The sequence below is a fragment of the Phycomyces blakesleeanus genome, assembly GCF_001638985.1.
Source record: "Phycomyces blakesleeanus NRRL 1555(-) unplaced genomic scaffold PHYBLscaffold_20, whole genome shotgun sequence".
In the NCBI taxonomy this organism is placed as follows: domain Eukaryota; kingdom Fungi; phylum Mucoromycota; class Mucoromycetes; order Mucorales; family Phycomycetaceae; genus Phycomyces; species Phycomyces blakesleeanus.
Window position 1 is genome coordinate 266,526 of NW_017265153.1, and position 23,680 is coordinate 290,205.

The 23,680-nt window shown below is 37.7% G+C and overlaps 8 protein-coding genes across 8 annotated transcripts; 4 read left to right on the forward strand and 4 right to left on the reverse strand.

Moving 5' to 3' along the window:
• Positions 1 to 617: 617 nt before the first annotated feature.
• On the reverse strand, positions 618 to 1,883 carry PHYBLDRAFT_159685 (hypothetical protein). Its single transcript, XM_018434039.1, has 5 exons — positions 1,793 to 1,883; positions 1,225 to 1,335; positions 1,039 to 1,139; positions 951 to 978; positions 618 to 864 (listed from the first exon to the last, which is right to left on the reverse strand). The coding sequence occupies exons 1-5, from the start codon at positions 1,853 to 1,855 to the stop codon at positions 745 to 747; spliced, it is 423 nt and encodes a 140-aa protein (XP_018287854.1). The 5' UTR covers positions 1,856 to 1,883; the 3' UTR covers positions 618 to 744.
• A 1,987-nt stretch (positions 1,884 to 3,870) lies between these two features.
• PHYBLDRAFT_148997 (hypothetical protein) lies at positions 3,871 to 8,068 on the forward strand (the record flags this gene model as incomplete). The annotated part of the gene is made up of 3 exons (XM_018432200.1): positions 3,871 to 5,580; positions 5,639 to 6,895; positions 6,968 to 8,068. 3 exons carry the CDS (start codon positions 3,871 to 3,873, stop codon positions 8,066 to 8,068), a joined length of 4,068 nt encoding a protein of 1,355 aa, XP_018287855.1.
• A 682-nt stretch (positions 8,069 to 8,750) lies between these two features.
• On the reverse strand, positions 8,751 to 9,639 carry PHYBLDRAFT_159686 (hypothetical protein). Its single transcript, XM_018434040.1, has 3 exons — positions 9,598 to 9,639; positions 9,314 to 9,541; positions 8,751 to 9,215 (listed from the first exon to the last, which is right to left on the reverse strand). Exons 1-3 carry the CDS (start codon positions 9,619 to 9,621, stop codon positions 8,781 to 8,783), a joined length of 687 nt encoding a protein of 228 aa, XP_018287856.1. The 5' UTR covers positions 9,622 to 9,639; the 3' UTR covers positions 8,751 to 8,780.
• A 2,118-nt stretch (positions 9,640 to 11,757) lies between these two features.
• On the forward strand, positions 11,758 to 12,998 carry PHYBLDRAFT_33754 (hypothetical protein). Its single transcript, XM_018440019.1, has one exon. It carries the CDS (start codon positions 11,860 to 11,862, stop codon positions 12,862 to 12,864), a length of 1,005 nt encoding a protein of 334 aa, XP_018287857.1. The 5' UTR covers positions 11,758 to 11,859; the 3' UTR covers positions 12,865 to 12,998.
• A 23-nt stretch (positions 12,999 to 13,021) lies between these two features.
• PHYBLDRAFT_182632 (hypothetical protein) lies at positions 13,022 to 14,711 on the forward strand. Its single transcript, XM_018438650.1, has 3 exons — positions 13,022 to 13,858; positions 13,932 to 14,563; positions 14,625 to 14,711. Exons 1-3 carry the CDS (start codon positions 13,062 to 13,064, stop codon positions 14,660 to 14,662), a joined length of 1,467 nt encoding a protein of 488 aa, XP_018287858.1. The 5' UTR covers positions 13,022 to 13,061; the 3' UTR covers positions 14,663 to 14,711.
• PHYBLDRAFT_171837 (hypothetical protein) lies at positions 14,706 to 16,570 on the reverse strand (the record flags this gene model as incomplete). The annotated part of the gene is made up of 6 exons (XM_018436677.1): positions 14,706 to 15,157; positions 15,214 to 15,332; positions 15,419 to 15,549; positions 15,624 to 16,000; positions 16,302 to 16,314; positions 16,535 to 16,570. The coding sequence occupies 6 exons, from the start codon at positions 16,568 to 16,570 to the stop codon at positions 14,706 to 14,708; spliced, it is 1,128 nt and encodes a 375-aa protein (XP_018287859.1).
• A 2,930-nt stretch (positions 16,571 to 19,500) lies between these two features.
• Positions 19,501 to 20,438, forward strand: PHYBLDRAFT_156056 (hypothetical protein; the record flags this gene model as incomplete). The annotated part of the gene is made up of 3 exons (XM_018433460.1): positions 19,501 to 20,055; positions 20,145 to 20,281; positions 20,363 to 20,438. 3 exons carry the CDS (start codon positions 19,501 to 19,503, stop codon positions 20,436 to 20,438), a joined length of 768 nt encoding a protein of 255 aa, XP_018287860.1.
• A 1,881-nt stretch (positions 20,439 to 22,319) lies between these two features.
• On the reverse strand, positions 22,320 to 23,348 carry PHYBLDRAFT_149003 (hypothetical protein; the record flags this gene model as incomplete). The annotated part of the gene is made up of 4 exons (XM_018432201.1): positions 22,320 to 22,613; positions 22,743 to 23,078; positions 23,134 to 23,174; positions 23,270 to 23,348. The coding sequence occupies 4 exons, from the start codon at positions 23,346 to 23,348 to the stop codon at positions 22,320 to 22,322; spliced, it is 750 nt and encodes a 249-aa protein (XP_018287861.1).
• Between the last annotated feature and the right edge of the window lie 332 nt (positions 23,349 to 23,680).

A 23,680-nucleotide genomic window follows, 5' to 3' on the forward strand; every position in this document is an offset into this window, starting at 1 on the left:
AATAAGAAAAATACAATGTAAGATGATTTAGGAATAAACAAGTTCATTAGATTCACAAAAATTAATAAAAGGCTGCTTTCATATAAACATTTAAAAGGGTATTTTGATCTGTGTATTGTCAGCTGTATACAAATATACGCATATACGCATATACGCATATGCACATATGCACATATTCACACATATTTATACTTCTCCAACTAATAATAATAAATTGGCGTGTGTGAATATGATTATCATTTGACTATGGGGTTAGAATATGGCCAACATATACTGAGAATCACACTAACAACCATCTTTCACCTAGACCACCCCTTTATTCTATCTCTTTAGAATTATTACTTTTTGTATGATCAATCATACTTTATTTCTCATCCTTGACCTCAAATACATCAAATATAGTGTTCGGCCTTTGCAAATATTCGGAGTAAATGAATACCAATAAAGACTAATTTATATGATTATCAACAGAAGCTATGCATGTATCGTGTAGGATCTAGCGACAAGTATTAAATTTAATCCAACCAGATATATACATATAATTTAGTCTATTAAACTCAATTGCTTCTTTTCCTTTTTCTTTTTTCAGGAGCATACAATATCAGCAAACTGAATTACAGCCTACACTTGTTTCCATGTTTTATTTTACTTTTACTTTTACTTTTACTTTTACTTAGACATACTCTTCGCCGTCTCTCACAGGCTGATATGATCCTGGGAAAGCACCAGGTGCCTCTGCCCAATCTAAGAAAACAAGGTATCAAGTACTGGCTTTAATTGATCCAATAAAAAAAACTTACTACCGGCGTTCAAAGTATCACCACGGTTTTGAATAGTATTTACTGCAGCAAATACAGACACAGGCTATTTTTTTTTGGAGGGGATCATTAAGGAGTAAGCGCACAAACCTACATATTTTATTTTCACTTTTTTTCTTTCTTTCTCTTTACCTTGACGAGTAAGCTGATGATGTTCATACTAGATAATAAACTTTAATAGATTGTTACAAGGAAAAGACTATCTTTATGAAGATCTTACGTCATAGCGAATCCAAAGCCACTCTCTCCACCGGGATTACCACCATGAAGAATAAACCAAATGACATCAAGAAAGATACTAAGTCCCAAAGCACCAGTGAACTATACACAACATAATATTTGATATTTTAGCTGACTAGACTCTTGACTATATTTGGTTTTTGCTAAACTTTTGATTAATCATTACCGTCTTGATAGGCGTGTTGGACTCATGGTAGTTGAATGCCCAGATACCAAAAAAGAATATAGGTATGTTGTATGTTGGGTTGGATGCAAGAGCTCCAAAAAGTGATAGGCCCTACACACAAGTAATAAAAGCAAAACACCAAAGATAATACAAAAAAGAAAAAGAAAAAGAAAACATACGGGTAAACCAAAATAAACAAAATAGTATTTAATATATATATATATATATGTTAATAATATTAATATCATTTTGACAGGCAACATCCTTAAAAAGAAAGTACACATCTTTTACTTGTTTTGGCTTTCTAAAGATACATGCCTTTCACTCTTTACAAACAATCTATTCATTTTACACGCACACACACACACACACTCTCTCTCTCTCTCTCTCTCACGCACACATCTATATATATATATATGCAAGTATACACGGAAGTAGTAATGAAGCAATGATGATTCCGCATCTCATCCACGTCATACTCGACTAACTATCTATCTATTTAACCTATCCTGCTCTCTGTTTATTTATTTATTTCTTTTTTTTTCCTCCGTGTTGTATGTATACTCACAAGATGTACACCCAGCAATGTGGCGAGGTTTGCTTGTTGTACGATCCCTTGAAGGTTGTCCATGATGGCAATGTTAAAAGTAAAGCTTGAAATGCAGGACCTGAGAAAGAAAAAAAAAAGAATTGGATGCCTTTTTAGAACAAGAAAGTAAAGGCCGACTCAAAGAGAGAAATAATAATAAAACAAAAACAAAAACAAAATACAAGCGGGTTGTTTAGGCTGGTTACACATAGTATGTACGTTTAGCTACTCTGACAATATGTTTTGTACAGTAGCGTTCTCATTCGAATTTGATGAAGGGAGTATCTGTGACCAAAACTGTATGTACCACTCTATGAGAGTAAAATACATATTCTTATTCTCTTTTATTAAAGATTCTAATCAAAGCTCGTAATGAAGTACACTTTGAGGATTGACATGATTCTACAATTGATGCTTATAATGTCCTGATAGGATCTCAAGATTATAGTGAACTATTTAATTCACTACTATATTTCATAGCGAACAAAAAAAGAGAGAAAGAGAAAATGATAAAAACTACACCCAAAAATAAAATAAAAAAGTCAGAGGACATAGGGCAATTCTCCCTTTTGAAAGCTGGGAACTTCAAGTAAGGCTATAAGCTCCATAAACACCATTGAATATCCGTAGCACGCCATTAGAACCAAACTCTATGCTTTATTTCATTTTCGGTCAATTTGGTCTTGATCCGTAATGGTCTACCGTGTCAAAATAACAATAAAATACTAAAAGGACTCTTTCATTCTTGTCCCGGAACTTCCGATGGGATCGTGATTTACAGCACTCATCTTATTACAGTTGAATTGCCTACAATAAATAGCTTATTATTTCCAGCGTCTTTCAATAGTAATGACTATAATAAAAAAAGAGAGAAAAGAAAACAAACGGAACATATTCATTTAGTTGTAGTTTACTATTTGTATGTAATTGTCTCACCAGATCAATTGCTAGGACACCACTCTTGAACCAAAAGAACGTCTGGCAATTAGTGCACGATGCTTCTTGTCCTACAATATTGAGATCAATTTACATATACATCTTTTTTTTTTTTTTAAAAAAAAAGAGTAGCAACGGAAAGTTTATAGATGTAAGTATCTGTAGCTTGAACAATCTTGTGGTACTAGCATAGTCTATGCCAATGAACTTTAGAATAACTAGATTGTGTCTTTATGTCTATTATCACACGGAATTTATTGTTATCCAAAGTACCTGCTTACTATAAGAGGAGCAAATATAAGCTTTTATTTCTGGTTTGTAGTACACAACCGGCAATTAATACACTGGTTTATTTTATACAACTCTTCTTTTACAGCATACGCATAGGGACAATTATCTCGTTAGCTAGAATATTGAGAATCTCAATGATCTATTGTACTCAATCTCGAGCCAAAAAATTCAGTGGACTATTAACAATAGGATAGCTTTATACAGAAAAATAAGAAGGAAAAATAATTGATTGAATCTCTAACTAAGAGTGTATTATGCTGTGGTGTGGTGTGATGCGTTGCGGTGTGATACCCATTCTGCCATCTTCTAGAATGTTTTATCTTAACTGCTTTCTTTTGTACCTGCTTTTATTGGCTTCATTTATATAATTTGATAGCATATTGTATGAATAGTTGGAGTGATGTTGTAAATGAAGACATGCTGCTACAGCTGTGATGCATACTGTGTGACACGTGTATAATGGCTAACTGTCACCAGAGCGGGAGCTTAAATCAAGACGATCCATGTTCATGTTAAGCAACCAAGGGCATTTTGCCATGCGGTTATATATGCTATTTTGATTGGATAGATTACGAACGTTACTCTTTGGCTTGTGTTTAGCAGAATTTATGTCGTTGAGGCCAGACGAATTAATACTAGACCTACTCACACGTTGTCTTATCAACCCAGTCAGAAAAACGAATATTTGGTCTTGAGTACAGTACAGCAGATTCCGATTTTTCTATTTCTTCTTACGCGGAAGGATAATCAGCTCTAGGATCGCTCCTTTTATTCTCTAGTAACAGTAATTTATATACATACATTTATATACATTTATATATTTGGTCGCCATGCCACGCAGTCGAGAGAACAGTGCGACAAGTAGTGGTATAAATACTCCACTTTATTTGACCGCCAGCCGATCACCTTCAAGCAATCAACCTATAATACAATACAATACACCCAGTCGACCGATTAGTTACCCTTTTCCTTGTAATCCTGCCTCTCAATCGTTTTCTCAGGCACTACAGCCAAATAATTCTTATACCATGGGAACTCAAAACCAAGGAGCTACACCATACAGCTCTCTCCATTCACCACTCTACCTCAAACCAGATTCAATCCATTATCCACACAGTATCTCCAATAACTCCACACTTGTTGCCAATCGAGCTAATGAGCACTATCGGTCATTCGACATAGAGTCTCCTAATCTCAGAGCCTCTACATCCGCTCCATCCCAGTCTGGAAATGCTTATCTTTATCATCCTAAAGATGTGAGATCCACAGTATCAACACCAGACGCCGACAATATCCATTCAAAAATACCTCCACCAGCCTCTCCTCTCCCTGTCTTACCCAAAAACATCCCAACTTTTCCACTCTCTGATGCAGATCAAGCTTTTTTGGAACAAAATAACAATGGTGTCGCAGCAACCTTCAAAGTACTTTACGCAGGGGAAGTGACCTACAAGCCCGACAAAGGAATTCTCTCAAAGACAAAGCGAGAGTATTTCGTCTTGACCAACAATTACATTTTGCGATACAAGTCCCAACAAAAGGCTCGAGCAGAAGTTGATTTCTTTGATACAAATATGTCCAAAAAGACCAAACAAACTTTCGAAAAAGATCAAATCTTACTAAAATTGGAGAATGTCTACGCCACTCATCCAGTCGTTTCTAACCGTAACTCATTCCGTGTAGAGCACTTGGACCCTACCACTCGCCAGAGCCTCCATTTTACTTTCACAGCAGATAGTCCCAAGGAAGCCGATCAGTGGATCAATACAATTACCAAAACAGTTCATATTCATCATCACATCATGGAAACAGTAACCCCAACAGAGCGTTTTGGAGTTATCGACCGAGTCTTGAAACACAAAGATATGATCGACAACGCAGAGAAAATGACAGTTCACAAGGTTATATTCAAGGAGAAGCATCTCAAACTGTCCAAGGACAACACTGCAAATGGTGTAAAGGAAATCTTTATGGTTGTCCTGTTAGCCATCGGAAAATTTAGCATGTATGTACTTCCGACTGGATACACGGATGAAAAGTATATCCAGTCCGTGGATCGGGATCGACATGGTCTATTGGCTATCCAAAAGATCCATTACGATGGAAACGGTGACACTGTTAAGCTTTTGCTCCGCCAGACAGACAAGTCTTCTCGCCAACTTGTGTTCGTATCAACTTTTGCAGAAACCATTGTGCAAAAACTTCGTCAGGCGATACACAGTATTCTTCCCAATGAGCGGCACTTGACCTACACCATACAGTCTTCGCCAGATATCAAAGATGTTGCTTTTGTAAAGACAAAGATCTCAATTCAAACGATGAACAATCATCAAGAGGACGAAAATTCACTTCGTTTCGAAATCATTCTTCAGGCTTACTGTGCCGCTCTTCATCTAAACAAGGCCCGCTTTGAGTTTGAAATCGATGGTCCTCTTGGATCCAAGCGTTTCCTGCTCCTTCCTCCAAACGAAGTCAAAGAGTCTCCGCAGATTTACGAAAAGTATGAACTTTTGGCAGTATTTCGTGCCTTGAGACACTGTGTAAGCAAATTCTAAAGCTTTATATACCCAATATCATTTAACCAAACAAAATTTCCAGACTTTTTTCCGAGAAATTGATCTATCTCATCAACCCTTGCATCTGCTCGAGCAATGGGCCTTGAAGAAGGAAGACGGCTGGGCCAATATACCTTACGATATGCCAGATATTAACAACATGCTATCAAGTGAATTGTTTTCTATCATAGCCACCACAAAAACTTTGCGCAAACTCAGTCTGACAGACTGCGGAATCGGCTTGACACAGTCGTCGACATCATCACTATCTGTTATCGGAATTGCTATGTGCAGTGGGCAGATTGGATTGAACCAGATATGCATTGGAGAAAACAAAATGTCACCAGAGGATGTCCACACCCTCGTGGCTGGTATTCGTAGCAATAAGAAATCAATTCGTGAACTCGATGTGCATTCGACTGGACTGAGCCAAAAGGATGTTGAGATACTCATCAAGACTTTAATAACCACAAACCCCAGCCATCTTCAGTCACTTGACATCTCATCCAACAATATAACACTTCACCCCGTAATGCTTGAATCTATCCTAAAATGTTTCAATAGACTTCTCATCCTGCGTATCAGAAAATGCAATCTCCAACTCAAGAGCAATATGTTTGATGCCTGCAAACTTCGAGAATTGGATATCGGGGGCAATAGGTTGAATGACGCTAACATTGGCATGTTGATCCAATGGATACACACACCTTCATTTTCTTCAATCCAAGCACTTCATCTGGATGATTGTGCTCTGCATGGTCAGCATGCCTACAACATACTGACTGCCATCAGCCAAAGCAGAAACCAACGCATGCATCTCAGTATCGGCAACAATCCTATTATGAAGGAGGTCATGTACTTGCCAAAGCTATTCCACACCCTTATGCATGGCGAGGGTCCTTTCTCGCTCTCGTTAGCCAGGACTAAGTGGGAAGACAACACACTGCGCGAGCTTATGGATTGTATGCGTTACAACCCGACCTTGGTTTTCCTTGACATCTCTGATATTTCTGTTGTCAATTCAACCATATCTGCTGACACAATTCGCATGATGTCCTTATTCTTTGAGCGCAACACGGTGATGAAAGAACTGAATATCAAAATGACGGAGGAGAATAGTGGTGTAAAAACCAGTCTGGCCTTGGCAATCATGGAGGGTCTTGAAGGGTTGAAACGGAACACAACCATGGAGCGACTTGATGTCACCGGGCTTGGATGGGGAGATGCTGGTACAATAGCCCTTTCCAATGTACTGGAAGCAAATCACACTCTGAGTCATATTGCAAATGACAATACAAAGGTACACTTGTGATACCAACAGTTTTTTTTTTAAAAAAAAAACTTCAATAAACTCATCTCATATTTTTAATAGACCACGATATCTGGTTTCCGTGCACTGACCAATGCGATTCAACAAAACCCTAATGTTATTCAGCTTCAAAAGCCGTGTATGGATTTACGATTCCAGCTCAAGTCTCTCAAGGAAACTATCACTGGATATATCCATAGTGAGAATGAAACACTCTGGTTTATTGTTCACTCTACTGGAAGCGACGCTCGAAACGTAAAGGCCCAGCTGCAGACACAGATCCAAGCCCGCCAGGTTGCAGAGTTTAATTATAAAAGGATCAATGATGTTGTGGAAGGCCTAATTGGGGCGGCGGAGAAGAACATGCGAGCATACAAGATCAAGTTGAAGCGTGATCAAGCCACTCAGGTCCAAATACAGCTTTCGGCCCAAGAGTTTTCCATGGCTCAGCTAAAGCTCCAGGAACGTGGCACACGTGTACCTAATGGCAGTTCAATTAGCCCAATTAGCCCAGCCAGTCCAACCAGAGTTACCAGAATCCCAAGTATTGCGAGCAAAAGTGATGAAAGTAGCAGTGTTGGTAGTGTCAATAGTATTCCTTACCGCTGTCGTCAACTGAGCAGCAACAGCGTTCGATTTGTGCCTCTGCCTTCTTCCAACTCAATACCCCCAACTAGTACTCCAGTGGAATCTCCTACTCAGGGCTTTCGAATATCGGATGACATCCCACAGCCTAATTTCTCTTATCTAAATGATTTTGAAAGCTGGACTCAAGACCCTCCCGAAACACCAATATCGTCTCCTACTTCGTCGTCGTATTATTACATCGACAAGCCGCACGTGTACCCACACCATCAACCCAGTGACCCTGCCTACAGCATGAGGAGTGTAAATAGTGGTTACGACACATCTTGGTACACGAACACTGGGCAGGATACATATGGAGAATCTGCGTGCTTACCCCAGCAACTGCAATTCGGAGGAATGATAGACGATCCAGGCTTCACAGATGATTTTGGTATTGGTGGTGAATTGGGTGAGGGTGGAATAAGATTGTATGACAATGAATCAGAAACAGATCGCAATTCGTTTTGGGAAGAACAGCATGCTATAGCCCGTATATGTGCAAACGTATACGCGACTTCTAATGAAAAAGATCATTAACAATCTTTCGATTAACATGCTCTTTTTCTTCTCTCTCTCTCTCTCTCTCTCTCTCTCTCTCTCTTTAATACCTGTTGATTTGTATCTACCCCTTCCATGCTCCTTTCGGCTGCCGTATACATATTTCTTTTTGTTCTTCTCTTTATCGTTCCTTTTATCGCGCACTCACACTCACTTGCTCTTTCGTTCTTTCGCTCTCTCAACTCGCTTGAATCAATTCTCCTCTCTAGCCTTCCTTGACACTTTATTGGCTTTTAAAAGCCTTGTTTAGCCACCTCCATTTTCCTTATATTTTCATATATGTGTATCTTAAGTCCCATTTTTTTATTTTCATATCTTATACCCAATGTTTTCATTGAGACTAATAATAAATATGCCACAAGACATAATACCTATAAAATTCATTATTTTTTCTAGCCGGTTGAAAGGTCTAAATTATTATGTGCATATGATAGTGTGTTGTTTTTCAGTGAAAAAGAGTGCCTATAAATTCTTTGAAATTGTGCAAAAAAAAAGCTTAAGTTTGCCAGCCTGAATTTGAAAAGTGTGTCAATTTTTTTTTCGGAGAATGAGTGCATGATTTATGGAACAAGTGTAAATTAAAATATCTATTACTGATACTCTAATTACATAATTGTCAATGCGTATTTCATATGATAGTGGAACTAATTCAGGTAGATTAAGCAGTAGATTCGACCACATTCACATGCTTTTATTTTTTGTCAGCTTTCTTGCGAATGAAGTAAATTGTGCTGGTGTCCAAATCAACTCGATCGATACAGGTTGGTTTGACAAGGCGCTCTATAGTCGGTACTGTTTTTTTGATATCCGACAGGCCTAAGCAATGCGCCGCAAATGAGATCGGGACTCTCATATATGCCTTGCTAAGAATATTAATGGAAAGTAGTCGTATCTTGTCCATGTAGGTATCCATAAGTAGCTTGAAGTATCTATCCGGACAATCATTATATAGTGCAAAGAACTGTATCGGATCTTCAGCGACAATTACACAATACACGACGGCCTTAACAAATTTTGATTCTGGAAGGTGTGCTGATATTTCATTGATTCGATCTAGTCCAGAGGTTCGGTCATGGAAAGCCAAGAAAAGACAATAGAGAGCGCGGTAGTAATTTTTAGGAACGACCTTTATTTTAATAATGAAATTTACTAAAGGTTTGAGCAACTTGTTTTCATTATATATATATATACATTTTCTTTTATTCTTAAAAAAAAAGGACCCACATTAGGAATTTGATAAAGTTCATCTACCAAAACTCGCATACTCTTGAGAAGCTCATCGCTGTTGTTGGCTTGTATACAACAAATGGTTGATTGTTCAAATACTTTAACAGAAAATTCAAGGTCACCCTCACTCCATTGAGATGCATAAATCCCTTCACGTAAGGCTCTCAACAAATCGACAATAGGTTCCCATTGAGTAGGATCATCTTTATTTTTTATTTTTGCAGCCTATTAATTTATTTATGTTTTAGTATCAAGTCTAATAGGCACATGTGGGGCTATACCTTTTCTATCAACGCAACCCACATATCATGCTGAATATCAATATTAATTAAACTAAAACAAAAGAAGTATAAATAGTGTGCATAACCAATTTTATAAATAAAAATTGTAATCTGATTGCCTTTCTTCTTTGGCAGCTTCGTTACTAAAGGTGACTCGACTAACAAGGGGAAGTTGGGTTATTTGGGACTTGGCATTCCAGTCACGAGTAGATTTTTTCAAAGCAGGAGCTAATAACATGAGCTTCGGGTCAGTATCTGCTAAAAAAGAAAAGAAGAAGCAATGACAACACACATTTTATGTGGTTATGGGATGAATTCCAGGTTGAAGACTGTGGAGATTCTTTATTGGTCATTTTGTGTCGAATGTGCTATAGATTAGATGTGAATGTTTTATATATATATAAAAAAAAGGAAAGTAAACACGGATATTCTGGTAGCCATATTTCATTGGACTCTGTTCCCGTATGAATTGTGACGTAGAAAGAAATACTGTGACGCGACAAGAGTTAACCACATCCCAACCTTGGAGGCGTTTGTAGAATCAGTTCCAGAAGAAGAACCTGATCTGGGATATAATTTGCGCCACATTGCTGTGGCTCTATTTGTGGTGAAACAAGGCATAAGTTAGTATAAATTAATTAGAACACAGCTATTTGTAGGCACTTTCTTATTTCTTCCAGAACAGATTGGACTTTGAGAATTCATAGGTAAAAGTGAAAATAATGTATACTGTCATAATATTATCTACGAGAGTTACATTCCAGTTTGCATGTAATTTGTTTTAATCTAGAGAATTTTGCAAATTAAATAAAGCCAAAAAAAAAATAGAAATAGAAATGCAAATTTCAATCACATTTAAACAAAAAAAAGCATTTAAGCAATTACACTGTTGGATGGTGTCTTTTCTTCACTGGTGTTTTTATTAAAAAAATACTTTTGTATGGTCTCTTTATTAAATCTTTGATTTCTAAATATAACTTGCCAAAGATGTTAATGAAACAATTTCAAGATTTTCAGCTTAATAGTAAGTTTAAGTCTCGGGACTTTTTTCTGTCCATTGATATATAGAATCAATCGCTTTAAAGAAGAGTGCGAAAAGGAGAAAGACAATTAATGCCCAAAGGCAGTCTTTCAACTACAGTTTTTTCTTTGTTTTTGTTTTTATCTTGTATGGAATATTATTAATGAACCACACTACTTGGTATCAGTTTCACATAATGTCTATCGAGCATGATGATTATTTCAGCTCTGAATCAAAGTACTTACATATTATTTCTTAGCTTGCATTGCCATTTAGCTTCTCATGTGAGATAAATGAGGACTTTTAGTAGGGCCTACAAAATATCTTTTTTTTTTGTCTGGAGTCTTTTTTCTTAATAGGTTTAGGTAATCATATTCTTTTCACTCTATTGATGCTATTGCTCACATTGTAAAGTCTTGTTATAATAGCTTGTCAATAAAAGCATTTATAGCCAAAATGAAGAATATACAGTCAGCTCTTAATATAGTTAAACCTTTAAAAGGAAGATAATCATATAATTAATTATCCCTTTAACTAATACTGATATTAATACGAGCATCTGCAGCGATTACATTACAGAAAACATTTGGTGTAAACAGTCATAAATTAAGCTGATTGACTAAGTTCTGGATGAAGTTGTTTTATCCTTTTTTTTTTGTCCCTTTTTTTGGGCTTTTAGTCTGTCCATACTGATTGTTTCAAAAAAATAAACTCAGCAAAGATTATAATATGGAGTTAGAGATCTTCGGTGGCTTCTTTACCCGTTTTCTACCAAGTGCCATCTATTTTCTGATAAAAATGAAGTTTTAATAAATAGAGATATATCACTATTAGCATAGAATTGAATCTAAAGAACAAAACAAAAAAGTTGCGGCCACGAATATTTTTTGATGTTTGAATATAGATTTATTACTAATCTTAACGAAACAATATACCTGAGATTTTATTACTGTTTCTAAAACTATATGCTTGTGTACGGTATATGTATAATAAACAGTTAGTAGACTTAACTACATATAGTATCCAAAAGATGGTTTGTTAGCTTTAGCATATTACTATTCCCAGAGCTGGTTCTTTAAGAAATTTTTCAATTCATCTTTTTTTTTTTTTGGTGTTTATTTATCTTGTTACATCTCTCACGGTATTCATACTTGTAGCGCAAAGTAAACCAAGCAGTCACTGGCACGTATCAGGCCATTTCCATGGATTGGCTAGTGTGAGAATCTTTCTCTGTCCTCTCAATGGCGTCTCCCAGTTCTGTTCTTCACGGTGGATACCACCATCCTCTGACTCGCTCATGGCAGGCCGATCGACACTTGAAAAAGAGCATGCTCATGTATCCTTTGTTCATTTCGGATGATCCCAAGGCATTAGACCCCATTCCTTCGTTGCCCGAACAGTACCGAATTGGTGTAGACCGCCTGGAAGCCCTGATTGCCCCATTGTATAAAAAGGGCTTGCGCTCAGTAATTGTGTTCGGTGTGCCGTTGAAAGAAGGTGTAAAAGACCCTACAGGCTCCAAGGCTGATGACCCTAAGGGTCCTACTATTCTTGCTGTGAAACTCCTCCGTCGTTGCTTCCCTGAGTTGTTTGTAGCCTGTGATGTGTGTTTGTGTGAATACACATCCCACGGACACTGTGGTGTACTTCGCGAGGATGGAACCCTAAACAACGATCAGTCTATTAAGCGTCTGGCATCAGTAGCTGTAGCATATGCAGAGGCAGGGGCCCACTGTGTGGCACCATCAGATATGATGGACGGTCGTGTGAAAGCCATCAAAGAAGGGTTGATTGCTGCTGGACTGGCACACAAGGTGATGCTTATGTCTTACTCAGCAAAGTTTGCTGGTTCTTTCTATGGTCCGTTCAGAGACGCCGCAAACTCTGCCCCGGCATTTGGTGACCGTCGTTGTTACCAATTACCTCCTAATGCGCGCAAACTTGCCCGTCGTGCAATCAAGCGTGACATGGAAGAAGGTGCAGATTTCATCATGGTGAAGCCAGGCATGCCCTATCTGGATATGGTACGGGAAGCGGCCGATCTTGCCTCGGACCATCCTATTGCCGTGTACCAGGTGTCGGGAGAGTATTCCATGCTCTACCAGGCTGCTAAGGCTGGAGTGTTTGACCTCAAGGCTGCAGTTATGGAGTCCATGACCGGTTTCTTGCGTGCAGGAGCTACTCTTATTACCACTTACTACGCACCTCAGCTGCTTGACTGGATTGATGAAAGCAACGATCTTTAATGTCAATATATAAAAAAAATAAAATCAAATAGCGGGTTCCTTGTGTTTTGAAAAATATTATTATTGTGGATAAATATAATCACCCGGTCGGAGCTCAGGGTCATCGTATAAATCCACTCGCATTCACCAGCCTCATCCTGCGTTCGTCTTTTTTTTTCTCTATCTATTGTGTACATATTTTGGCGAGAAGAAAAAAAATGGCCTCTGTACAGCACTACCAAGCTCATGAAATGAGTGAACTAGCCACCTCAGACGAATTTAATGATGACTACCCTAGCAACTACCCCAGTAGTTACCCCAGTAGTAGTAGAGAAGGGGCACCCTTGTTGGGAGATAATGCTTCCCAAGAAAGTCTTTTGAGTCCCACCTCTACTCTAGCACCAACACTTCAACACAAACCATCATTTTTCAACCGTCTTCGCAGCCTCTTTCATCGAGACAACCAGGCTAGATTCGGTCCCATTGATTCTGAGAGTGGACCTGAGAATAATAGTACACTCAAAGCTAGGAAATCACGAGGATGTGGTGTTCGTATTTCTGGCTGCTTTGTTTGTCTTTTAGTTTCAGGGCTGGCATTGTTCCTATTCCTTCTCACAAGCACACTATATCTGTCACCAGCATCCCTTCCTCCAACTCGTCTGCCTGACAAATCAACAAACACTACTGCACAATTCCTAACATTGAATATCTTCATGCGCCCGCCTGGTGTAAAGAATAATGCGGACGACTACAAGGACGAACGACTGGATTATATAATTCGTTACATTCTTCCAGAGTATGACGTAGTAGCTATACAGGAGGCATTCGCATTTGCAAACCGGCGTATTGATCGCCTTATTCGGGAAGCAAGATACCTTGGGTTCAATTATCATGTTGCTTCGCCACGCCACTACCCATGGGAATTAGCGGCAGACGGCGGCTTATTGTTACTTTCAAGGTTTCCCATTAAACAGTCAGACGTTCTTGAATTTCCGCGTGGGCTTCACAGCGACTGGTAAGAATAAATTGGGAGTTTTTAAATAAATAAATAAGTAAATAAAAGCTTACGATAATTATGGGTCTCATAGGCTTTCGTGTAAAGGTGCACTCCATGCGTTGATAGAACTTAATGCTACTCGTCGAATTCATCTTTATACAAGCCACACCCAAGCCTCGTACGATGTCCAGGGGGCATTTAATGAGGAAGATACCCGAATGCGATACTCTCAGTTTGGATTATTGCACCGTTTCATACATTCCACTACTGCACAAGACACTGATCCTATACTGTTAACTGGTGATCTTAATGTCGATGCATCCGCACACAACCAGTCTACCCCAACTGCAAGCTCAAAAGCTTACACTCAGATGATGGATATACTCAGTGGAAAAGGTGTCTGGGACACTTCTCTCCACGAAACTATGTGGAATGACACCTGGCGTGTGGATTGGAAAGATATGGGATATACAACTTTTGGGCACCATCCTGTTACTTTTGGAGATAAGCTCATAGTAAACCACACAGAAGTTCCTGCAGAAACCGCCCTGACCCACACAGACCAATGGATGACCCTCCAAAGCTTAGATCGCATTCTCTGGGCAAGTAGAAACACCACAGAACTCGCCATTCATAATGTCACTATCGAGCCATTCGCTGTTCGAGATAACACAGCTTTAACCAAGCAACAAAAGGCTAAAATGCATTTTTCACAGATATCAGGTACGTTGTAACACACATATATCTCAACTATACTTATCAAAATCTCTTTTTTTTCTCTTAGATCATTATGGTATGAGCTGCAATGTCCAACTCCTCTAATTCATACAATTCATTAATAATAAAATTACCATACATTCTACTTTTAACGTAATCCGACAACCTTATAAACCTCTTCCATATTATGGTTGGCTACCTCATTAGCCTTGCGTGCACCTTCACCCAAAATGTGGTGCACGTAGCCCACATCTTGTTGAAGATGCTTCAACTCATTTTGGATGGGAGCTAGGCGTTCTACAATAGATGCCGCTACTTCCTCTTTAAATTCCTTTGTACTGGTCACATTCTCAAAAGCCTTGACTGCATCATCCATTTCCAACCCACGCATAGCTGCATACATGCCTAGCAAGTTTGAGACACCTGGTCTTTCTTTTGGGTCATATGATATTCCACGAACTCCATCTGTGGTTGCTCGTCCAACTTTTGACTGAATAGCTTCTGGGGAGTCAGTAAGGTTAATACGCGATAAATCTGATGGATCAGATTTGGACATCTTGGCCATTGGTTCACGCAACGACATAACACGTTTGGTTGGGGCTAATGTTTGGGTTAACCATTTGAACCTTCCAAAGAAATTTCACAATAAAGCTTACGAATAATGGCTTCAGGAAGAGGAAATGTGGGTTTGAATGTAGTGTTAAAAGCAGTGCCAATATCGCGTGCCAGTTCAAGATGTTGAATCTGGTCTTCACCAATAGGTACATGTGTTGCCCTATCAACACAAACAAATCAATACCACAATTTTGTCTTGCTCAACATATTTTTTTAAAAAAAAAATTATAAGCATGTTTTGCTTACTTGTATAATAAAATGTCGGCGGCCTGGAGTACAGGATAATCAAACAATCCCATGCGCAATCCAACAGTCTGTGACTCATCTGCAAGGTTTTGGGCATGCAATCCTTTTGACTTGGATGAATCCATCTTGGTCTATAATATCACCACATAACCTTAGCTTTTAATGGAAAGATTATTAGTCTTTTTATTATTATTATTGTTATTACCTTCCATTGAGTCATACGTCCGAGCCAACCAACAGGTGTGATACAATTGAATATCCAGGCAAGTTCAGAGTGAGCGCGCACACGGCTCTGTTCAAATAGGATACTACGCTTAGGATCTACTCCACATGCAAGCAATGTCATTGCCATGTTAAGTTTTCCCTCGCGCAACTGAGCAGGATTCTGAGGCATCGTAATGGCATGAAGATCGACAATGCTGTAATATGTCTTTGATTCAGAATCCTCGTTACTTGGTTGCAGTTTCACCCAGTTATCAAGTGCACCGAGATAGTTGCCTAAATGAGGTTGTCCTGTGGGCTGGATGCCCGAGAATATAATCCGGGATTTCGATGCAGTACTGAGCGAGTTCTTTTCAGGGACTGGTTGGTGAGATAACAAAAACTTAATGAGCGAGAGATTTATATATATTATTTTACCTTGAGCATTGCTTTTTTTTTGGGCTGTTTACAAGAGTTACCTTGAGGCTCTTTGATATAAGTCTTCTTTACATTAAGAGAGGGCGGAGGGGACCTAAGAAGTCACGATCCTTGTCACACTACTAATGCTGTATTTCTGAATTGACACATTTATTGTAAGGCTAAGCTGAGCCCTGAACTATGAGTTCTAGGTGATTTACTCACCAAAAGGCTAGCTAGTATAATATAGACCCATACATCTTACTGCGTAGGAATCCCTATTTGTGTTGTGTATAATATGATATAAGTAATTGGTTTATTTTACGATAGTACCAAAGCGCATTTTCAGTGAATAGTGCTTTCTTTATTCGCAAGTATTATAGTAATCATACTACTCGACAATAATACAGGGGGTGCAACGGACATCGCTGTAAGAAAAAAAAATCTACGGATGATTTCAAAAAACTTGTAATTTTGGTAAGACCGACATATTCTTACTACAATATCATTAAAGGCTCTCGTATATCTAGTCATAACATTGTTATACACTTGGTGTAGAAAGTTTTTTTTTAAAGAAAAAGGCTGAAAATAAAGAATAAAATGATGTCAGCCAATCAATATGTATGTACATGTATTCTGGTCTGGCCCTTTGCTCACAATAGACTTTGTAATGGTTAAAGACGTATTCAAAGCTGCAATACCCGGCTTTTTTTTTTAAAAAAAAATAAAAAATCGAGGCCTTTTTTGTGTTGTTTTTAGAAATAAATAGAAAACGTAATGTCTGTTTCGATGGACGTATTGTACTACATTTTAATAGTAGAGAGAAATGATATTGCATAGTGTCATGCATTGCCTATCTAATCGTCAATGCATTACCAATGAATGAAAACTGGCCAAATATAATCGTTCAAACTTTGATTATTGCTTTGAAAGATCGAATATTTTGATCATCTCTTAAACCCCCAATGATCCAATAATATTGTTTATATATATGATCATTTTTTTTATCTTGTTTTTAACCGCATCAAATATCTCCCCTAATATTGCTGTTCTTTATTCTGGGTAAAGAAAGGCTCTGTTTTGCGGGAATACAACTTCTAAAAAAAATACAAACATAATTTTGCCGGTTATTCAGGGGATGTAAAATGCTGGCATTATTTTCTTAAAAATGTAAACAGATGAATCAAAATAAATATTTATGGATTTTTCAAGTTTCAATTTTAAGTAGCTCCTCAGCTCTAAGTGTATCTTTTAAAGAAGCCAGATAATTGCTTTGTTTTACTGGTGTGTAATAAATACATTAACAGCTTGTGAATATTCTGTGAAAGTATACAATACATCATGACCGAGTTGACATATACGAACGGTAATCATTGCCTGTCATTCATTATCAAACAAAAATAGATAAATAAATAGATTCTCAAAAATGACTAATCTCTCGTCGTATGAATTTGGTGCTGGGCCCTGTGAACCCTTCCAAGAATGCATTTTTCTCTTCTTCATTTTATTATATGATTTCAGTTCCAGAATTAGGTGTATTGACATTTATATCCAGCAAATATAAAAGCTACACTCATTTAAACCCATCCAAAGACATAGGTCATTGTTTTGTTTAATCTAAAAGATAAAGGTGAATTGAACCATGTAAAGGTATCGGTCGTTTTTCATTTAAAAATAGGTATACAGTCAAAAAGGTCCTAAAAATGATGACATAATAATAGCATGAAACTGTACAACTTTATTTAATGCTTTGGGGTCTAATACAAGACCATGCGCCATTTGTCTCATTATTACAATAAAGAGATTTGGATAGATGTTGTGTATACTACGAGGGTATTTTCAACCGAGTTTATTCTTCTAAAGAAAATAGTCGACTCAATATCAAATATTTGAATGATAATTGAAACACAAGAATACATTTCTTTAAAGAAAGAATGAATGAAAAAGCTTATTATTGTGGGTTGACTAAAATATACAAATCAAGGCTTGAAAACCAAAAGGTCTCTTGAATGATAATATTGTATCATTGATTAGAAACATTAAAGTCTAAACACGAATAATTGATCTTTGTAAGCTATCAGACCCAATTGTCTGTTATGGGATAGAGACATTTTGCTGACCAAATAGCCTAACAAGCCTATAATTTCCATTTGGGTGGGTAATATAAATAACTACACGAGACCAGGGTGTTGTAGATGTCAGATGAACGGATTTCTTTTGGCTAAGCCAGACCGAGCTTTTAGAAAGATTCGAATATACATAGATTCTACAGTACACCATAAATATCATTATTGGTCTATACACCAGTTTAGAGTTCTGATAGTCAACAAGTAATCTACAGTATATTACAAATCACTGGTTTGCGGTTGTTGTGATTGAGTCCCTGTTTGTCTTTATGAAGGAATATATGTAATGAGTATGTGTTCCACTAAAAAATATATATATTTAAACAGAGATTACTGAGATGTGGCTACAATTAAAGAGGTTGGCTATAGCCAATAAATGAAGCTTTTATTGGCTTTATATATATATATATATATATATAAATATATCGTCTTTGGTGATTATTGTGGGGATTGGTTCACGCTTAAATTACTTTGGTTTCTATCTCGGAGTGCGGGGCAGTTGGGAAAAGCTTGGAATGAGAAACTCCTACTTTGTATCTCTCCGCTTCTGAAAAATGCGGGGAACGCATGTGCCATTGTACAAAGTAGATAAATAGCTCCAGCTAAAGTTTGGCTGATGTCTATTTTTCTCCTCCTTTGTTACAATCATGATCGCCTCGCCACTATCTCTAAACTTCTTCTCGTCTCTTTCCTCACGCCCAAACACAGGCGATCTGCTTCAATCGCCAATATATTACGCTATCGTAACAAAAAAGGACGGCTCAGCTACAGCAATATGTTTGAATCCTTCAAACGGTCGACGTCGGTCCTCTCACGATTTGCTTCATGGAACTACAAAAAAAAAGAATATGAGCACAAGCTTTTATCAGCTTTTACCAAAATTTGTACAGCCTAGTCGCCGAAAATCCCAGTCGACCACAATAATTCCAACTTTTTCCCAAAAGAGTATTGTATTTTTCGTCGTCCAAACATGTAATACACTTTTAACATGCGGTACCAATAGATCGATTTTATGGATTACCCATCGAAGTCATTATCCACATCCTTCTCTACCTTGATGTTCCAACAATCATTCGCAATATCAGTACTGTCTCTCGTTCACTAAACTTCATATGCCAGTCAAACCTACTATGGAGTGCATTATTTGCTCGGCAGTTCTTTCGCACAACATCAGTTCCCTCGTTTTACAATCTCTACAAGTCCCACAAAATTCTCGGCTCACGGTGGCAGCAAGGTCAAACCACAACACACTACCTACACGGTCATCAAAAAAGTATATATTGTCTTGCTTGGATGGGCTCAGACCATGTACTAAGTGGTGGTCGTGATTGCGAAGTAATGCGATGGAACCTTGTTACTCGTAAAATTGAAGCCACATATACAGCTCATCAAGCGAGCGTACTTTGTATGCGTTATGATCCCATTCGTGGCCTCATCACTGGCTCCTCAGATAATTCTTGTTGGATCTGGTCTCCCGATCTGGTTCCCCTGAAGCGTCTTTCTGGGCACTCCCAGGGAGTACTTGATGTGTGCTTTGTGGGAGACTTGTGCGTTAGCGCATCGAGAGACCACTCGATCCGTATTTGGCGCGATGGAGAAACAGAACGAATTCTGATGCACGCGGGACCCGTCAATGCAGTCGCATCATTTGGTTCCACATCCCTTGCAAGTGCCTCTGGTGACGGAAAACTTAAAATATGGGATCTAGAGACTGGCGAATGTCTGCGCACGATGGATCACGACCGTGGACTTGCATGTATAAAGGTCAATGGCACAAGCATATACACCGGTGGTCAGGATGGCAAAGTGCGAATATGGAATGGACTGACGGGTGAATGTTTGTCGGTGTTGAAAGGCCACACAGATGTCATCCGCTCTATAGATTGCTTGGGAGTAAGTTGTGTGGTAGAATGGGAACGGTAAAAACGGGAAAAAAATTAAAGCTATATAAATTTACTCTTTGGTCTCCTGTTACCAATTAGGATAAAATTCTGACTGGAAGCTATGATTGTACATTGCGTGTTTGGGACAGCAATACTGGGCAGTGTCTACTTAGTTTTCAAAGTGGCCATTCAAGCTGGATCTTTAATGTGCTAATAAGTCGATCACGAATTCTAAGGTTAGTGAACCACAAAGCAAGAAACAAAAAAAAAAGCAAAAAAATTAGCTAGAGTTCTAACCCAACTTGTCTGTACACTAGTGCGGGGCAAGACAAGAGAATTATGATTCTTGACTTTAGTGATGGACTAACCATTGCTGACGGACCATCCAAATAGTGGGTTGGTCCCGGTTCTCTCCTCCCTTTATAAAACACCTTTAAGCATCGACCAAAAATTTTGTTCCAAGAAAGTTCTCCTTACCCGAGCCTATATACCACATCTATCAGTAACAATATTGATCAAATAAACACATAAAAATAAGACAACCTGTTTACTATTTACTCTAGATCTAGTATTTTCTGGCGTTGTTTCTAAATAGAATACATGCAAAATAATGTAACACTGGCCAACACGCCACTTGAAAATAAAAAAGTACAAGCACCCTGATGCACAAAACTTTGTCTTTTTTTTTACACTCGGATTTATTTATATATATATATAAATAAAAGCTTCAATTGATTCCAATTTTTTGAACCTTTTTGCTGTCAGAAGTCAGTATGGTTAGCTTAAAGGTGTAATGACGTCCAATGTATCGTTACTATGCATAGAAAAAGAAAACGTCTTTTCTATCAAAAGGCTTTGGTTTTAGTTTGATAAAATAAAGATCTACAGAATTAACACTTGAGTTTTGAATTCAATTCATGGATCTCTTGTACCTCAAATAAATATATCCGCGCAATATTCAAAAGATTCATTTTGAACTTCTCCTATTTTAAGTCTTGTTTACACAATTTATTCCTCTCCTTAAAACCGGCTAAGATGAAGCTTAAAATCGTATTGATCGGAAGTAGCCGATCATAAATACATGCTTAAGGCATACAGGCACACGTAAGTGACGTATACTAGTGTCAAATATTGGATTAAGTATTCACTGCTTGAATAGGTGGTACAGTCAGCATTAAAATAAGGTCGTCTGAATTTTGTCATAAAGAACATGACATACCTTGTCTAAATCTTCAAGAGAAAATCTGGATCCTTTCTTTCTTTTTCTTCTATGCACTAGAATCACAAAGTTCAAATGAGCTATTTTTGTTTGTTTTTGTTACTCTAAAGATAAACATGGTATTACTTGATTAGTTCCTTTATGTATAAAGAGAACAAGATTTGTGAATAAGACGATAAAGCAATATATTGAATGAGTTTAGTCAAGTTCAAGTAATCCTCCTTAATACAAACTATCAGCAATATTAGATGACATGCTGTTACATACATACAAATTATAAAGGTCTTACTGATAAAATACAAGAAATCATACAGATTATGTCAATCCACTCCCCCTCATGGTGGAACGGTCTAGTCCATATAAAAATGGTGAAATAGTATATTGAACTGTCTCAATCTCAAGTAAAAACACTGCATTACATATTATGCTCTTATGTAAACATATTATCATGGATTCTTCTTGTAAGAGCTGGCACCTTTAAAGTATTATGTTTTTATTGAATACATATTTGATATCAAAATTGTAATGAATAAACATATCAAGATATTGATAATATTTTGCAAATCCCAAAAGCCCAAACATAAAATAATTAACAGAGATTTATTGGATGTAAAATTATAGCTCAATATAGCCAGGTACGCCTTTTATTCCGTAATACAATCTATAACTCTTCACTTACACCAACCAGTCTGTATATAATAATATATTGTCCTCATTTGAATTTATACAAGCGAATACAGAGTGAAAAATCAGATAATACATTATTAAAAGAGTACCAGATTTTTTTTTCTTAATTGATCGACCAGATGCACATAGTCATAGATAATTTTTTTTCATAGGTGTTACGTGTGAGTTTGGCGCAAGAAAGTGTACAAGTATATGTGTGTGTGGGCGTGTAAGGCGTGTTTTGTAAGTGTATGAGTAGGGATTTGCCTTCAAAGAAAGCAGCAACAAAGTCATGTCGACCAAGTAAATAAAAAAGAGGAAAAATAAAAAAAAGAGGAGAAAGAAAGTAGAAAAATCCGCTCCGTAAGTGCAAACGCATTGAATGTGGTTTACTCTTCTTCCTCTTCTTCCTCTTCAGCACTAACAGGCTTCTTTTCTACTGGAACATGCCCTGCTTTAAGCAAGCGCTCTAGTCGTGAAATCTCATCCAGCGAGGTTGCCTTCTTCAATGCCTCACGAATTGTGCGCTGTTCTTCTGCTGACAGACCATGTCCATTTGCCTTTGTTTCGCCAAGTCCCTCTCCAGGTTCAAATGTTTTTGTTTTAGCGTCTGCAAGAGACTTGCTGAGGCTAGACTCATTACCGTCCTGGTCCTTAAACAACTCCTCTGCTTGCTTACGCTCCTAATTTACCAATACACAGAGTAACTACAATTAGGTCTCCATCTATCCGTTTACTTTTCTATCTATAAAAAAAAACCTTGGTATATCTTGATAATTGTACACCAAAGACAAAGATCCAATTAAACTTACTGCTTGCTTGATCTTGACAAAATCAAGAACACGAAGACTAGGAATTTTGTGAATCACATAAAGTCTATAGTATTGCTTCTTGGTAACGGGGTTGTCGAGAAGGCTGAGGTAAGTTAACTTGCGGCAAGGTGCAAGAGGTTCGAGATCTCCGAGTTCTTGAATGGCATTGTTTGTCAAAACCAAGGTGGTCAGATTAGGAAGGGAGTTTTGCATGCCCTCTTCAATAGTGCTGATACGGTTATTTGCCAACAAAAGATGCTGTAATCGTGATAGACGAGGGAAGTTGCCGAGAGAACGTAAATCATTATTGGTAAAGTCAATGGTGTCGTTAAGGTCCTAAAAAAAAACAGTGTTAAAGATGCTGTACTTCCTTGATAAAATTGGTTATTACTTTGGTCGCACCCAAGTTTTCAATGACAGGTATCTTCAAATCTAAAAACAATGTCGCATAAATTTTGGTTTTAGTTTTGTTTTAAAGACCAAGGGCATTATTCATTGGATGTAAGGGTAGAAATTGCTTATGTTACCTCTAAGTACCAGCTCTCGGTCAGAGATGGCGTTGATGTGAGATACAGACTCGGTAATAAGGTCAGTGGTAAGTTTCATTCTGCAATACTAGAGAAGTCGATCCGCTGTCGTTGAACCAAAGGCAGAGTGATAGCACGTCCTTGCTCGAGGACAGCGAGAACGCGATTCCCTCCTGACGTAGAGTGTGGCTTGTCCCGTCGTTTTTTATAAAACCCCGCAATTCTTATGATATTCATGCTACAGTATTGATGAAATGTATATTCATTTCGAGAAGTATACAAGTGAGACACCAATTTCCCTTTAGCAAGAAAGGGAATAAGTCAGACTAACACACATACACACAAAAGCAAATATGTTTACCATGCATTATATAGTCCCAAAATATTTAATAATGTATAAATATGATAATA